Source organism: Trichechus manatus, unplaced genomic scaffold (assembly GCF_000243295.1).
Source record: "Trichechus manatus latirostris isolate Lorelei unplaced genomic scaffold, TriManLat1.0 scaffold00075, whole genome shotgun sequence".
Taxonomy (NCBI): domain Eukaryota; kingdom Metazoa; phylum Chordata; class Mammalia; order Sirenia; family Trichechidae; genus Trichechus; species Trichechus manatus.
The window spans coordinates 5,850,830-5,868,532 of record NW_004444011.1 but is presented as its reverse complement, the minus strand read 5'-3'; the positions used below and the strand labels follow the sequence as shown (position 1 = coordinate 5,868,532).

The 17,703-nt window shown below is 38.6% G+C and overlaps 1 protein-coding gene across 4 annotated transcripts in view; it reads right to left on the bottom strand.

The window, feature by feature from the left end:
• The window catches only part of PIP4K2A (phosphatidylinositol-5-phosphate 4-kinase type 2 alpha), a 222,253-nt gene that overhangs the window by 12,750 nt on the left and 191,800 nt on the right, over positions 1–17,703 (bottom strand). For all 4 annotated transcript variants that reach the window (XM_004380535.2, XM_023735036.1, XM_023735034.1 and 1 more), the window contains exon 7: positions 3,571–3,684. In XM_004380535.2, coding sequence (XP_004380592.1) covers positions 3,571–3,684 — 114 coding nt within the window. The remainder of the gene's footprint in view (positions 1–3,570; positions 3,685–17,703) is intronic.

Here is a 17,703-nt window from a genome sequence, read left to right as displayed (position 1 = left end):
TTTAACAATCTTTACAATGTTTTGGTCTCCCTGCTTCTCCTCCCCTTCAACTTCTTAATAATTACCTGACAGACCTTTGATCTGTCACTTTTTCCCTCAGAATATCCCACCTAATCTGATTCCTAAATGACTAATTCCTCATTAGGCTGAATCTCTGCGTTAGTATCTTCCTCAAGATCTTCACCAGCCCTGGTGCAAACTCTTCTAGAAAACTATGTGGCAAAGGAGCAGTTAATAAACTATCCTTCATAACAGATTTAATTTTTTTTGCACACTTATTTTGTTAATACATTTGTTCCACTGAATCTCCACCTCTAACAAATCGGTGATGTAGAATTAAAATTACCGTCAGCCTATTTAACAGTTATATTTGGCCACTTGTCAAAAATCACAATAATCCTCCTTTGGAGTATTTATCAGAAAACGAAGTCTCAACTGTGCTCTCAGAAACATTTAAAATTTTCATTTTCTATCAGAGCAGTTAGGAGTGTGGCCTCCGACAACCTGAAATCCAAGTTTGAATTTAGTAGCTGTGTGTCTTTGGGCAAATGGCTTAGCATTCTGGACTCAGTTTTCTCATCCATCAAACTGGGATACTAACGGTACCTGTCCTCAGTGGAGTTGTTTTAAGGATGAAAAGAGATAAGGCATGCACGTGCAGGACTCTGGCTCTATATGTTCCATAAATGTTGGCTGCCACCCTACCATACCCCCTTTGCCCCATTCTATGGTTGTGGGACCATAATTGTGAGTTCAGACGCCCTGTGAGAGGCTCTCTTGGATACCACAGAAGGAGCACAGTTTTGCACGGTGTGATGTTTGCATCTCAGTGTAAGCCAATGAGAGGAGAGATCAGCACTGACTCTCCAGGGTCATAACCAGGGTTGAAAACAGGCAGGTCAGAAGGCAAACTGATTTTCACTCTTCACAGAGCACTTGTTTGGAGGAAAGGGCTCATATATGTTTAGTTACGTACAAAGCTATCTGAACTAAAGTATTCTGCACGGCATACTAACAGTAGAAAGGGATTTCAATTGTAGAAAAAAGCAGCTAGATTCTCAGATGAAATTCTTTCCTTTTCCCTACAAAAATGGATCATTTATTGTGCCACAATAAACTCAGACCTTCTGCTTTAAGTATTAGGTTAAAAAAAAGAAAAGAAAAACTGTACTCAACTCCAACAGTTAAGCCAGTCAGCTAAATAAGAAAGCATGGAATTGATGAAAAAAGAAAACCAGATTAAATTCTAGCCTCATTATCAAGATCAGATGTCAAGCTACTTCACCATAATTACCTGCTTAAAAATTTAATGATGCTTTTGCATGAACTTCAAAACTAAGATACTGTTATCATCCACTGAAAATATTTCTTAATGAAAGAATGCTTTACGCCCCGCCTCCATTTCAACAAAACAGCTACATGCCAGAGCCATGTATGGGATTAAACTATCCAGATCCTCTAATCAATGACATTATCAGAGACAACAAAAGAGCTAAGAGGATCCTTACGTAGTTCAACTGTAAATTCGAACTGCTTGAGTTACATTATTCCTGGGAGTCTACATATCATAGTGATATATAGCTAACAGAAAAGAAAGATGAAAATGATTTTTTGGCAAGTCAATGATAACCCTAAAGGCTATTTACCGTAATTGCTAAAACAATATCATTCTCAGATCAAAGATTTGCTGATTAATCTATAAAAATCCAAAAAAGTATGTTTATACCTATGGTACTCGGTTATCAGATCAAATTGGCCCTAAAGCAAGGAAGAAATGCTTAACCAATATGCATTTTAATAACTACTGACAACTGAAGAAAGATAAATGTTCATTAATGAAAGGCTGAAGAAAAATATGTTACATGATAAAAGTAGACGTCTGAATTTAGCTTTTTTTTTTTTTAGTAGACAACTGCAGCCCTCACAAATAACCAGTATTAAGGTTCTAATCCAAGCATGTATACTATGAATGTTAAAATAATGTAAACATTTTTTTATTAAGATAACTTATGATCTAAAAATAATTATGAACCAACTTGGTCAGTCTGAGTGCCTTGCAAAAAGAGCTGTTAGAAGATTAAAAAGGAGATTACAATATTGCTGTGCCTTCATGGGGAGTGCAGTCTAATGTATGATATTCAGTTTTTCACTCAAGTCATTTTGACTGTTTTTGTTTAATGACATGAAAACATCTTTCCACAAAGCCTCTCTCTAAGTAGCAGATCTGTACTAGTATGAAGGGAACAGTATTTCAAAGTTTAAAAAAAAAATGCGCACACATATGAACAAAAGTAACAGCTAAGAAAAACTCAGTTTAGTAATCACCTAGATTACAATTGTCATTGCACTGTCTTGTAACTCAACAAATTCCAAGACAATAACTTCTTTTCCTGAATTTATTTCTAAATTATTTATTTTTCTCTATTTATTTTTAAAAGAAGAAATAAGGAAGTCCAATGGGGAGGCTGCAATACCTTTATTACAATAAACAAAACGATAGGAAAGGTATGTTTTCTATCCTTAAGCAAAACAATGCTTAAAAAGAAATCTCCTTCATTATAGAATAAAATCCCATTTCAATGTATTATTTTATCCACCACCCACAAGTGTTTAAAACTGTCCTTGTGCAGTTTTCCCATGATGAGCCGAGGCTGACTTGCTGGACGTAATGATACCGTTCCTAGTGGCTGGTGGAAATACTCAAAGCACTAAGTAAGCTACTGAGGTTGTATTTACCAACACTGTGATGTGGTTTCCAAAAACCAAGCCTGTTGCCATCTAGTCAATTCCAACTCATAGAGACTCTACAGGACAGAGTAGAACTGTCCCATAGCGTTTCCAAGACTGCCACATCTTTCTTCTGCAGAGCAGTTTTTGGGTTTGAATTGCTGACCTTTGGTTAGCAGCTGAGTGCTCAACCACTGTACCACCAGGGTTCCTTGAGATACGGTTTAAAAAAAAAAAAACCAAACCCAGTGCCATTGAGTCGATTCTGACTCATACTGACCCTATAGGACAGAGACGAAATGCCCCATAGAGTTTCCAAGGAGTGCGTGGTGGATTCGAACTGCTGACCTTTGGGTTAGCAGCTGTAGCTCTCAACCACTATGCCACCGGGGTTTCCGAGGGGGAAAAATCCAAAACTCAAACGTTACTAAACATTTGTTTTTAAAATGCTCTGCTGTTTGACAGAATTCAATACTCTGCCCACCCCTCTCCCCTCACCCAGTCTGGTTTCTCTAGGCAGGCGAGTCTTAAAGGGCTTTAACTACTCACAGGCCATCCCACTGACAAAGAATTTGGCAGCTTGAGGGTGGGGTGCCCATCAGAAGACAGAAGGTGCTTTCTTTTGTTTGTTATCTGAAGGAGAAAGCTACTGAACCAGTATGTTTCTTTTTTAAATCTGATCACATAATATCAGTTACACCCATTTATATCTGATTTTGATAATGTAGAACATATATATTTGCTTTGGTTGCAGATTTAAACAGATAGCTTTAAAAAGCTCCTAAAAACCAACGGTGTTGACATGCATACAACTGAGCTATCCTTTACACTGATTTTCCTTACCTCAACGTCCTTTTTCAGTTTTTCCAGGAACACTTTTTTGTTGTTGTCATCAATATAAATCTTTTGGCCCTCATTAATGAAATCATTATCCTTTAAAGTTGGCAGTTCTTTGGCCTAAAACAAATGAGAAAAAGAAAGAAGTGTGAATAAAATCTAAAAACACTTATGCCCTCCAACCCTGGGAATGAAGTTTGTCCTCTTCACTGTAGGGGTTGTTCTCGTCAATGGAATGTGAGGTGGTTTAAGTACCGCAAGGGGGCACCAGTGAGCTATGACCACCGGATGCATTCCCACAAGGGATGGAGGGTTAGACATACTCCATATTATGAGGCTTTTGTAACATGTTCCTTATTTTTCATACGGATGAACCTGATTCCTTTCTTAGACTCACTTTCTTACAAACAGTCTTCTAAGTATAGAATTTATATTCTTGGAATACTTTGTCAGGAACCTTCAATTTTCTTCCTGGTATCAATGCAACTCTAAAAGATAGTTGTTGCAGGTTTTATGTTACAAACAGCATATTATCTTGTCTTAAAAAAGCCCCATCCATAATCATTATATCTAGTTTCTGATTCAGGGAGAACATGCAGCCAGAGGTTAGCCATCTACCCTGCCAAGTCTTCTTGTTTACAAGAGGAAAGTCTGCTCTCTTTTGGACAAAGTCAAAGAAAAATGTTATCATTGAACATAAAACATAGTAAGAGGAACTTTACACATAAATAAGAGGTTGAGCTAGTGAGTAAACTGCACTTCCACTGACCAATGCAAAGTAATGGGCAACTGTCAAACAATGGGTCACGCCAGAAAAAGCTAAGTTGCACCATGGCATATAGCATACAGGCAAATAATTTTAAAGTAATGTGGATTATTCTATTTAACTCGGTGCAACGTGCATTCTGAGAGTTCAAAATCAATCAAAAGCATTCCCTTCCTTTAAGTGAAACATAGTTTATTTTCTCCAGTTCAAAGGAATCCAACATAATATACTGTCTTTCTTGGTATAGCAATGAAACTCTGAATAGCTCTTTTCCATAAGTGGAACCAAATGAAAAAGAATAATCCAAGGAAAGAACCTATTCTCCTTGCTGGCCACCACACTGCCACCCCTTATTCAGAGTGATAAAAGAAAACTTAACTGGGTGTCTTAGTCATCTAGTGCTGTTATAACAGAAACACCACAAGTGGATGGCTTTAACAAAGAAAAATTTATTCTCTCCAACAATCTAGTAGGCTACAAGTCCAAATTCAGGGCATCAGCTCCAGGGAAAGGGTTTCTCTCTCAGTCTGCTCTGGAAGAAGGTGCTTGTGATCCATCAGTCTTCCCTTGGTCTGGAAGCTTCTCTGGGCAGGAACCTCAGGTCCAAAGGGTGCGCTCTGCTCTTGGTACTGCTTTCTTGGTAGTGTGAGGTTCCCATGTGTCTCTGTTTGCTTCTCTCTTTTATATCTCAAAAGAGATTGGATTAAGACACTATCCAATCTTGTATACCTCATCAGTATAACCTTATCATAGTGATAGAGTTTACAACACATAAGGAAATCACACATCACATCATCATAGGGATATAGTTTACAACACATAAGGAAATCACATCAGATTACACAATCATACAATACTGGGAATCATAACCTAGCTGAGTTGATACACACATTTTTTGGGGGACACAATTCAATCCATGACATTCTACCCTTTGGTCCCCCCAAAATCACATCCTTGCAACATGCAAAACATATTCATCTCATCATATCACAGCAAAAGTCTTAACTCCAAGTCCAAAATCCAAAAATTCCTCTTTATCTGTGAAATCTAGAATACAAGTTATCTGCTTCCAAAGGTACAATGGCAGAACAGGCACAAACTAGACATTTCCATAACAAATGGGAGAAAATGGAGAAGAAGGGATAACAGGCACCAAGCAAGTCAGCAGAATACACTACATTAACCCTCAAGGCTTTGAAAATAATCTTCTGTTCTCTGAGACAATTTACACAAAGCCCTGCCCTCCAGGACTCTAGGTATTGGCCACAGTCTCCGGATTCTGAGTGGAGGCCCCTCGGCCCTGGGCTTCAGCTCCGCCTTCCAGGCCCACTGGGATGGCAACTCTGCTCCCTTGGCTTTAGGCGCACCATTCCCCTAGTCCATCAGAGTGCCAACTCCACCCTTAGAAACACCAGAGGCCATGGCTCCACCCTGTGAAACTCCTGAGGTCCTGGCCATACCTTTTGAGGCTGAGGCAGCTCAGCTTCTTGTGTTCCTTGTCTCTTCAGCTTCTGTCTCCTGTGGACTCTTGGCTCTCGGGTCTCACACCTGCATTTGCCCTGCTGGGGCAAGTGTTCCAAAGCTCAGTAGCTCCACCAATAAGTGCCTGGAGGCACCCCACTCCACCAGTAAACTCTGGCCGGAAGGCACTCAGCTCTCTTGCTCCGTGGGTTGGCAAACCTTGCTCCACTGTTAAGTGCCCAGAGGCACCCTACTCAGCCAGGAAGCCTCCTGCGCCCAGGCACTCAACTCTATCACTCCGTAGGTGGGCTCCAGTGCTCTCTGGTGCTGGTCTCCTGGTTCTGCTGCTGCAGTTTTCTGCTGCTGCTGGTCCTCTGCCACTGCCACTCCTCTATCCGTTCAGTTTCAAAACCGCTTCCACATTTTAGGCATCTGTTAGAGCGGCAAGCACCCCACTCCTGGTACCAAATTCAAATTCTGTCTTAGGCATCTAGTGCTGATATAACAGAAATACCACAAGTGGATGACTTTAACAAAGAGAAATTTATCCTCTCACAATCTAGCAGGCTACAAGTCCAAATTCAGGGCATCAGCTCCAGGGAAAGGCTTTCTCTCTCTGTCGGCTCTGGAAGAAGTTCCTTGTGATGTATTGGTCTTCCCTTGGTCTGGGAGCTTCTCTGCACAGGAACCTCAGGTACAAAGGAAATGCTCTACTCCTGGCACTGCTTTCTTGGTGGTGTGAGGTTCCCATGTGTCTCTGTTAGTTTCTCTCTTTTATATCTCAAAAGAGATTGGATTAAGACCTATCCAATCTTGTACACCTCATCAGTATAACCTCATCATAGTGATAGAGTTTCCAACATAAGGAAATCACATCAGATTACACAATCATACAATACTGGGAATCATGACCTAGCCAAGTTGATACACACATTTTTTGGGGGACACAATTCAATCCCTGACACTTGGTGTATCTACTGAATCCTCTTTTAAAGCCGAATTTGCTCACTTTCCCCCAATTTTATAAAGTATATACATGTAAACATACAAACATTTATCTATACACACATATATACATACGTATTATACAATTCCAAATTAGTAGCTTTGACTACTAATTTTGTTGGAGAAGAGAATATTTGAACAGCTTTGAAATTTTGAGTTTGATAAAACTACTGCCAAAATAATTATCCTTACAAAGTAGACACAGTAAAACTCAGAAATCCAAAGATTCAATTCAATAAGCAGTTACTGAATGAACAGGTCAAATCTCTATTCTAAAGGAGTTTATAATCTAGAATGGGAGGGAGACATGAAAGTAGGTAGAAAATAAGAAAGTAAGAGAATATAAGATGTACAGATAATAAGATTCTGGAGGAGAGACTGAATGATTCAAACACTTTCATACCGAGTCTTACAAAAATAAAAATGCAACATTCTTCTTCACAAAACTAAGGATGTGCCTGATAAATTCACCCCCTAAATCTGTCATTAATAATTTAAAAATAATGTAATAAATGTAAAAATACACAAACAAAAAAACCAACCTGGAAGTATAGAAGATAACACATTAACATTCAGTGTTTCAGTTAAATGTTTGAGTCAATTACAGTAGACTCTTATTCCACTAGAACTGTAAACATAAGGAAGTTCCACAGTGAAGAAAATGTAGTGTTGTGAAGTTTAACAGAACTCATTCAAAGGGCAATATAAGCACTGCCCAAAATACAAAATGGAGAGCGACTCACAAGGGTTGAAGCCAGGTCTACACACAAAACCAGACAAGATGGAGAAGGGTCGTGACTCTCCTACCAGGCAACTTGGGCACTTCTATGTTTCGGCGATGAGGAGGGGTGTGTGTGTGTGTGTGTATGAGGGAGAGGTGTTGAGGATTAAGATATCTGTCTCAACTCCACAACTCATTTTATATGTGTAAAAGAAGGGGAGAGGGATTTTTTTGTTTTTGTGTACGAGAACCTTGAAAGCAAGGATGATGGACTACAGACAAGGCAGTAAATTACACATTAGATATGTGTTTGAAATACAAGTCACATTAATGAAGATGGATGCCATTTTGGGTTCACCCTAGCAGAATTACCTCATGTGACAGAGAAAGTATAATCCTACCTCATAAAACTCTGGACACCCTGTACTATATTACTAAGCTTACTTGTGAATTTCATAGGCACTAGGGACATATTTAGATTGGATCAAATTTAAAAAAGGACAACCAGATTGGCTAAAAGACTTAAGGGCTTATTGAAGGGATCAACAGACAAAGGCATATCCTTAGCATGGCAGCTGCTGGAGAGGAATCCAACACTGGTGCACAAATACCCACCTCCCAAACGTTTGCTGTATGGCAGAGTGCTTAGAAGCATCAGGGTTCAGAGTTATGAATTCTGAGGTTCCAATCCTTGTTCCACCCCTTACTCACCAGGGACCAAGGACCAGTTTCTGGGTCTCTACAGACTGTTTCCTTATGTGTAGAATGGGGGAAACAGCAGCAGCAGCTTTACACCCTGTGCCAAGCCCTTTATCTGCATCTTCTCCTTTTCTTTTTCTAACAACCATAACTATTATTCTTATACTCATTTTACAGAAAAGGAAAGCTGAATTTAGAGAGATTATGCAATTTCACTAAGGCCTCACAGCCTGGTAAATGGAGAGCTGAGATGTGAACCCAGGCAGCCTGACTCCTAATCACTACTACTGTAGAGCTGCTCTGAGATTTCAACAGAAAATATGTGTGACCATCTAGAACAGTGAGTGATAATAATCATCACCATCATCGTGAGCATTCAGTAAACTGTAGTTATTGTATAGAGTTAAAACCAGAATTATAGGCTGAGAGACTGCATGCTTTCTTAAAAAAAAAAACAACAACAACAACTTTAACTGTTCTTTCCAGCTAAGAACTAGATGGCAAAGATTAAGCCAACCGACAATGACTCACCCTCAATAGAACTTGATTGATTAGCTTTTTAAATTTCAATATATTCTTCTAATGTTGCTGTTGTTAGTTGCTGTTAACTCTTATTCATGGCAACCCCATGCACCACATTGCCCAGTCCTGCACAATATTTATGACCATTGGGAGTCCATTGCTGCAGCTGCTGTGTACTCTGAGTGCCTTCCAACTTAGGGGGCTCATCTTCTAGCACTGTATCAGACAGTATTCTGTTGTGGTCCATAGGGTTTTTATTGGCTAATTTTTGGAAGCAGATTGCAAGGTCTTTCTTCCTATTCTTAGTCTGGAAGCGCTGCTGAAACCTATCCACCATGGGTGACCCTGCTGGTATTTGAAACACTGATGGCATAGCTTCCCACATCATAGCAACACACAAGCCACCACACTGTGACAAACTGACAGATGGGTGGTGAATTCCTCTGATAATGAGCAGACAATTTATATTAAAAAGACCTTTCAATAAAGTGAAGAAAACTATTATACTGAGAATTAGTAAACTTGAATGAACTGTCTGTGTAAAACTGCCACAAAGATGATGTCTGCAGGGCAGCACAGAAATAACTGTGGGCAGTGATATCTTAATGCAGCAACTGATTCTACCCTTTGTTTAAAGACTGCATTATTAGCACTTAAGACAGTTTTCCAAACCAAAGCCTTGTAGTCAAGGAGTCTGGTTCTTTAATGGGTATCTTTCAGACCCTTTCTATGGAGTCCTTGGGTGGCACAGACAGTTAAGCACTCTGCTACTAACTGAAAGGTTGCAGGTTCAAGTCCACCCAGAGGCACCTCAGAAGTAAGGCCTGGCAATCTGCTTCTGAAAAGTCACATTCATTGAAAACCCAATGGAGAGCAGTTCTACTCTGAGTATTTTTTTTTTTTTGCTTGTTTATTTAATGTCCTTTCTAGTTTAATGCAGAAATAGCCAGAGGGTAGAGGAAACCACCAGGACTAAAGATACTGGGCTTAGAAAAGCTTCCCAACTGTGCACTCGTTTTTGGGCTCATTTTTGGCCGGTAGTCTGCAACCTTTCTGAAGTGGTAGTAGGCCAAGTCTTTATTTATTTGCTCTAGCTTAACAACAACTTAAGTTCTCCTTGCCAGCTCTGTGCAGACTGGGAACCGCCCAGTGTGACAGGGGAATTGTAGTACCACACGCTGTACCGGCTGGGAGGAGACACAGAGAAGGATGGAAAGGAGGAGGAAACCTGGATGAACGGACACGAGGATGACGGGGTGTAAAGGAAAACAGGGAGAGTGCCGTCACGTTGCATGGATTGTGTCCAATGTCACAAATCAATTTGTGTATAAATTTTTGAATGAGAAACTAATTTGCACTGTAAATTTTCAACTGAAGTGCGCGCGCGTGCACACACACACACATTAGCATTCACTCGATGAGATGGAAATAAACACAGCCAAACGCATAAGCAGAGCAACACTATTCACCCTGCAGCCTAACTATCCTGCTTCTATTGTTTAAGAAAGACTGAAAATCAGCAGAATGAGAACCCCTCACACTTTGACCCTGGGTGAGGCCCAACCCAAGGTCTATGCAGTATGGCCCAGGTTTCCACTTGGGAGCCGGATTAAAGCACTTGTTTATGAGCACAAATGGGATCTAGGCTGTCTAGATTATATTTCAGTTCCTTCAATTATTAGTTGTGTGACTTTGGGCAACTTACCCTCTCTGTGGCTTGGTTTCCTCAGCTTTCAGTGGGGATTAGCAAACATTGGGTTGTTGTGAGGGTTACACGAGTTTACACATGTAAAGGTTTTGAGCAGTGCCTGCTGCATGGAGAATTATATACAAGTACTGCTGTTGCTGTTGTTTATCTGTTCATCACGGTCTCAATTCGGGCTCATGTAGCCAGAGAAACCCTCATCATAATGAATCCAAAAGAAGCTTTCTCCTTTTAAAAAAATATGTTGGCATATTTAACATTTTTATACTTACTGTGATGTCTTGGACCAGATTCTTAATCTGCCCAAACCTCAGTTTCCTTATCCCTATAATGGGAAATTAATGTGGCACTGGGAGTTTGCTAATGTAAAAGCTGCTAAAGTTTGGCGGTTTGAATCCACCCAGCAGGGCCATGGAAAACAGACTCGATGATCTGCTTCCATAAAGATTATAGCCAAGAAAACCCTGTGGAGCACAGTTCTACTCTAACACACGGGGTGGCCATGAGTTAAAGTGGACTCAGTGGCAACGGGTTAATAGGGTTAGTGTGTGAATGAAACGACAAAAACAGCACAGTGCTTGGCACATAAGAACTCCCTATATATTAGTTTGTTCCCCTTTTTCCTCCTTGCTTTTTAAAGAAATAGGCTCTTTAAACTTGGGATATCAGAAACCTAGACTTGTTTAAAATCTCCTTTTTTTTCCTTCCATGTTCTACCCATTAGTCTCACATGGATTCTCCACCTACTGCCTTCACATTTTGAAAACAACTTCCTTACTTACTGTACACGAACCTAGCATACCCAAGTGCGAGGTTATCTCATTTCACTGCATCAGACATGTGGGGGATAGAGAGGCTGCATTAGACAAGGTGTGTTGAAGGCGACACTGGCCAGAGGCCCTTCTGTCCCTGCTTTGGTGGTATAACCTGCTCTCCAAATCTCAACTGTGAATTTTCCTGGATAGAAAAGCCTCTGTGATCACCTATAAAAGCTATTCTAGGTAGGAAAACTTTATCAAAAATACCTTTTTTTTTTTTTTTTACTGAAACTCAAATGAGAATAAAATGTGGCAGTATGTTAATACAATTTGATTTGGTAAGTTAACTTCTTGGAATTTATGATATTCATTAATACGAAGTAAAATTGAATGATTTTATACACATGGTCAACTAGCTGACTTTCGTATTACTTTAATTTTCCATGGGTCAGTTTTTCTCAGTTAAAACGTTACAATAGTGGGTAGTTTAGTGAATGCTACTTTGCTGACCTAAAGCAAAAATAACTGAATTCTTAGTAGCCAGAAAACATAACCAAAATACCAGGGCATAGTAAACTCAGTGGGAACATCTGACTCACTATGAGCTATAAAAAAGAAAACCAGCTCAGCATAAACATTTTTTCCCCCTTTTTGTAACTACATTACTGGGTGAAAAGTTTTTGGTTTCTTTTAAAGCAAAGTATCATAGGCTGTCCCTCAGCAAGCCTATATTCTTCAACCATAAGAGACATACTATATAACACTGGTCATGGGAAAAGTAGTTTCTGTGTAACTAAAGCACAAATAAATCTTATAAGATTCTGGACATCTACTCAACTGCTTCAGAGCCTGAAGATAATCAACACGTGGATAATTTTAAAATCTAAGGAAGCAAGCTTCTGAATAGAAATAATTATTATTCCCTAGAGTTCAAGAGAAGATGTAAATGATCTCTAAGGACAGATTCAGCCAGGAGCTTGAGACTAAAAAGGGGAGGAAAAAATTAGAACTGATGGCTAAAAGGTTTAGAGCTCTCATTTTTAGAAGTGAGCATATGCCTCTGTGGATGGCTTAGTAGACAAAGACTGGTGGAGAGAAGGCAGTTGCCAAAGAGAAATTATGGAATCCCATGAGGGTAAAGGAGACACAGGACTCGGCTTCTTTCCTTCAGTCTTGGTGGAAAAAGATAAAAAATACGCATTAAAGTGTAACACTTATTACTTAGCACTGTTACAAATAAAAATTCCAAATTACTAAAAATATTTGCAGATTCTCTGAAACCAAAATCAGAAAGTTTTTTTTTTTGACAAAAAGACTTAAAATTTTCAATTGCTTCAAATGGAAATTAATCCATTTGTTGCATGTAAACAACCATTTATTTCATTAGGTTCTATGACTTGAATACAATTATACAATTGCTGTCATCTGCATGGAGTTTAGTAATATTGGATACTTAAGGTTTAGTAAAACCAGAAATTGTATGGAAATTTTATTTTATGTGGCTAAAAAAACTTATCTTTTAGATGACTTACAATTTTTTTTTTTTTAAAATCACTAATACAGTAAAACAAGAGAGCCGGAACTCGATGGGACTGCCTTGGTTTTCTGGGTCTCAAAGTTTTCTGCCTTTGACAGGGTGCAATCTTAACCACTTTTCTATCACTCTCTATTAGTGGAAAATATTTGCGTTTTCCTTCTCTAACAGGTTTCCGCCTTACACAGGCTTTGGCTTTCGCGGTTTTACTGTACTTTAAATTGGTATTTACAGTCAAAAACACAACTTCAAATATACAGAATTCAAACTCAAATAATAATACATTTATTATGATTCTATTAAATTATGTAAAAAGAGTCATCTGTATTATAAATTGCTATTAGCAACAGGAAAAAAAATACATGTATTTAAAATGCATGGGGCCAAAATCTATATAATATAGAGCCAAGTTTTTTTCTCAGTCTGTATGGAAATCTTAACAGGAAGACGAAATGCACCCCTGTCACACTTGAGTGTTTAATGCAAACAGGATTTTGGCACCAGAAGGTTTCAATGCAAAGAATAATATGTATCATACTACTCTGTGATTAAAGGACTTACATTTCAGAAAGAAATGAATTTTTGTTCGATGTGCTCATTTGGCAACGCATTTTAAAAAAGTCTAATTGTAAACCTCGATGTCAAAGATTGCTTGCCTGGTGTCCCTTTGATGGGCCGTTACTGTGACACACGGGGCAGAACGCGCAACATAGAAAATATGTACTAATTATTGTCTTATGTTAGGGACTGCTTATGTTTCCGATTTACTTGTTTTTCCAAGCTCACTTAAACAAAAACAAACTTGCAAAAAAAAATAAATCTCCCTTCACGAGGCTTGCCAAAAAACTTTTATAAAAATTAGAATCTGCGGGGCTGAAAATATACTCCAAAGTATTTCTATAAGGGAAGGATTTTAGGCAATCCTTACATTGAAGCCAGGACAAAGATAATTTGATTGAATAACAACATGTATGTGGTATCAATTTTGGGGTAATAAGAGATGCTAGAGATTTATAATAAAATCAGTTCTGCTTCTCAAAACATCTAAGTCACAAATGTGATACATGAAAAAGCAAATTAGTGGCAAAGATAACAGGTGGTTTCTCACAAAGAGTACATATAACAACCTTCTTTAACAACATAAACAGAATGTCTACACAATTTCATGGTGTGGACAATGATCCAACAGGTCATTAATAACTTCTAATTCTCACAGAAAAAATGATGCAAATGTATTCATCTGTGACCAGCATCAGGATCTGAAAGTTTCATAGTTTTACTCTGAACCTGTATGTCTAAGTGTAAATGTGGAAACAGAATATACTTCAACATATTCGTGAAACAATGTTGCAACTAAGAAGCCCAAAACAGGATACTAATCTATTGTAATTTAGAATTGTTAAGCCTGGTGAGACCCAGCTGTTTGTTATTTATTTTCCCTAGACTTCTCAAGCTAATATTAAAAAAGTGAAGTTTATTCCTTTTCTAATATTGTCATACTTTTATAAACATAACTCCCCTCTAAGTGGTGATGTCAAAAGTTTGGTTTCCCTCGCAGGCTGTTTTGTGACAGTTAAGCTGCGTGCCAGACCTACAAAATGGGTTTGTTACTATTTGAATGGAAGATTCTGTTGTTTGGATGTCTATGGTTAGGTAATCTAAGAAATGTCAGAGTCGGAAAACTCAAGAAGTTTGCTAAATCCTATAGTTTCTGGATTAATATCAACCTAGTGAAGATTATTATTTTAATGATTATATATCTGCAGTAGCTTGGCTTAAATTCTGAAAAAAAAATTCAGGCACATACTAAATTTTAGAAATTTTCTTTCCACGCCAACTCTTTCTGGAACCAACTGAATAAGAATTAAAAACTTATAAGAAATCCCCATACCTAATAGCACTGCTCAGTGTGTGCTTAGAAGTCCTGGTGGTACAGTGGTTAAGTGCTTGGCTGCTAACTGAAAGGCTGGCGGTTTGAACCCGCCAGCTGCTCCTCGGGAGAAAGATGTGGCAGTTGTACTCTGTCCTACAGGGTTGCTACGAGTCAGAGTTGACTCGATGGCAGTGGGTTTTTTTTTTTTTTTTAATGTATGCTTGTGATACTCTGAGTTGAGTTCATTCCAGTGAAATAAAAATTAATTTAAGGCACTTGAGAGTTTATACACCACCATAAGCCAAAACGGCTTGAGGACTATAATGTTGCCGTGTAAGCGAAAATCGGATGATGCTCAAAAGGAGTCACCGCGCAGGATCTCCCTCTTTTTCACATGCCATGTGAGATTTCAAATGAATTTAACCTTAAAAACTCTGGCGACACTGAGCTTTCGTTAAGGGTGATAGAAAAATTTGGGAATGATAATAGTGAAAGTTGAACAATTTGATGAACATAACTAATCTCACTGAATTGTACAGGTGAAGAATGTTGAAATGGCAAATATTTTGTTACATAAATGTTTACCACAATTAAAACAAAAAAAGCCCTCAACTTTCCAGTATAACCCTCATAGTTTACATTCTAGAGCTCTTAACACATGTTTAGACATCTGCTGATACAGTAAAACCTGTGAAAGCTGAAACCTATGTAAGGCGGAAACCTGTCAGAGGAGGAAAAAACAAATATTTTTCACTGATAGTAGAAAAGTTGTGACTGCACTCTGTCAAAGATGGAAAACTTGAGACCGGGAAAAACAAGGCAGTCCCATCAAGTTCTGACTCTCACAGGTTTCACTGTATAATACGGTGGCTCAGAACATTTTCTTATTAATAATAGCAGTCATCTTAACCTACAACTAGAACAGAAGGTAAGTGAGGTCTACTGTTGAACCGAATCCCTGGAAGAGGGGTCTAGCAAAGCTTCATTTGAACAAGCAATTCTTACCAACACTAAATGTGATAACCATTGATACAAACAAATACTTTAATTTTACAGATGAGGGCAAAGTCAAACTACTTTTCCCCAAACCGCTAACTTCCAGTAATGGCAGAGCAGGGGCTGGGACTCAGATTCCCTAATTCTCTATTTGGTGCCCTTCCCGAAAAGTCCCCTTTTATAGACCATACCAGGGCTAAGAGGCAAATGTCACTGGTGCTGCTTTTTATTTAAGGTCTGAGAAACAGGCTCTGCTTCTTCCCTGACGGGAAAGTTTCCCCCTGCGCATCTTGGGTGGTGGAATAAGGTATGTCTAACACTGGCTGGCAAAGGGGAATGACTCACTTCCATTGTTGGAGAGAAGGAATTTTACAGAAGAAGGTGAAAGCATATGCTGAATTTAGAGCCTGCAAAACTTGACAACCTCCCTTTAACTAACCATCCAATGACTTCGAAAAATGAAGCACTTTTTAACTGATTGCCAAAGAAACATTCTCAGAAGGACACACTGCTGTGCTTTTGTGCTTAATGCCTGCAGCCTGCCATCCTTGTTACCTTGCCTTTAACTGCAGCCTGAAGAATCAGAGAGAGGTAGCAATTAATTATAATTTGTTACAATTTAAAGATCATAAAAGAAATGCTGAAAACTAGTTTGGGAGGGCATTTTTAGATGTATGGGTATTAATGATTAATTCTCCTGAACCTTCAGTCAGCAATAGGTGAAATGTCAGAGATGGTGACAGTCACTTAATTGCTAGTGCAATTCACAATGCATAAGAATCGACAAGACAGCTTTTTGTAGCCCATTATCAAAGTGTCAACAATGATTATTGCCAATATAGTCACACAAATGCCAATTGCAGGGCAGCTGTTTTCTTTCAAACGGGTTGCAGGGAGAAGGTTATATGTTAAAAAGAATCTTCTTGTGGTGACCCTATGTCTACTGCACAGGCTTTACTTTACCTAATAAAATCAGACATGAGTTTTGAGAAGAACAGTGCAGGACGATGAACAAAATGCATATTTGTGTAAATCCCCAGGACTCTCTCTCCCAAGAACATGGGCTTTTTAAAGAGTCAGGTCAAATCTCCCAGAAATCAAGTGAGTCCAGTTATGTTTTCTTTTACTTCCCCGAATTCCCTGCTGAGTAGCTTGCTTGCTGGCAGCATGCTAAGACTGTCATTTGTAAAAAGCAGTCTGCTCAGCTATAATTACTAATTTGATGTCACACTGGAATTGTGGCGCAGCTGTGAAAAGATCGACCACCATGGAGATATGCATTTCTCCATCTCATTTAGAGAAGGCTAAACTGCTGGAGCCATGAATGGAGGATGCCGTTCCATTAAAAAGGAAAGAATTAAAGAATAAAACAAGTCACAGCAGCTGTCAGAATTTGACAACGGTTAGCGGGAGGAAAAAAAAAAGCAAGCACTGTTCTGCTCTTTTTTTAAATTCAAGACATCTGAACATGCATGTTCTGATACATGTTGCCACGAAAGTGATTCCATTATTGTTGAAATATAACTTCTTTATTTCCTTCAGTTTCACCTTTATTATTATGCTAATGCAAATCACACTAATTATGCGTTAAGCTGAAATCTATGGGATGAAACTTGTCTGCACCTATATCACTAAATGTTTGAAATGACAGTCTCAAAACTTGTCATCAACATGTTAAAAGTATGGGAAATGAAAACAGTTATAAAGACTCAAAGGAAAGAAAAACTATGAGTAAGAATTTACATCACTAATTAAGGCACGGAAGTGGAGATTCTCTATGAAAATGGCGCTTTGCACCATGACAATCATTTTGTAGAGCATATGGTTACACTATAATAGCAATGAAGATAATATTCTTGCATACCGTGTAATTTCATTTATAAAAGGCTAACATGTACAAAATAGACTTTTCAGCACCCCAGAAATATTTCTAACCAGGGGTAACAGTGATTGTTTTGATAGCATTTATGGATTTATTACTGAAGACAAAGAACAGCATGCTTTTTTGAAGAGTCAAAAATATTAACGGAACATGGGAAGAAAACCTGAAAATTGGTAGGAAAAGAAAAGCAAAGAATTTTTTAGAACTTAAAAACTCA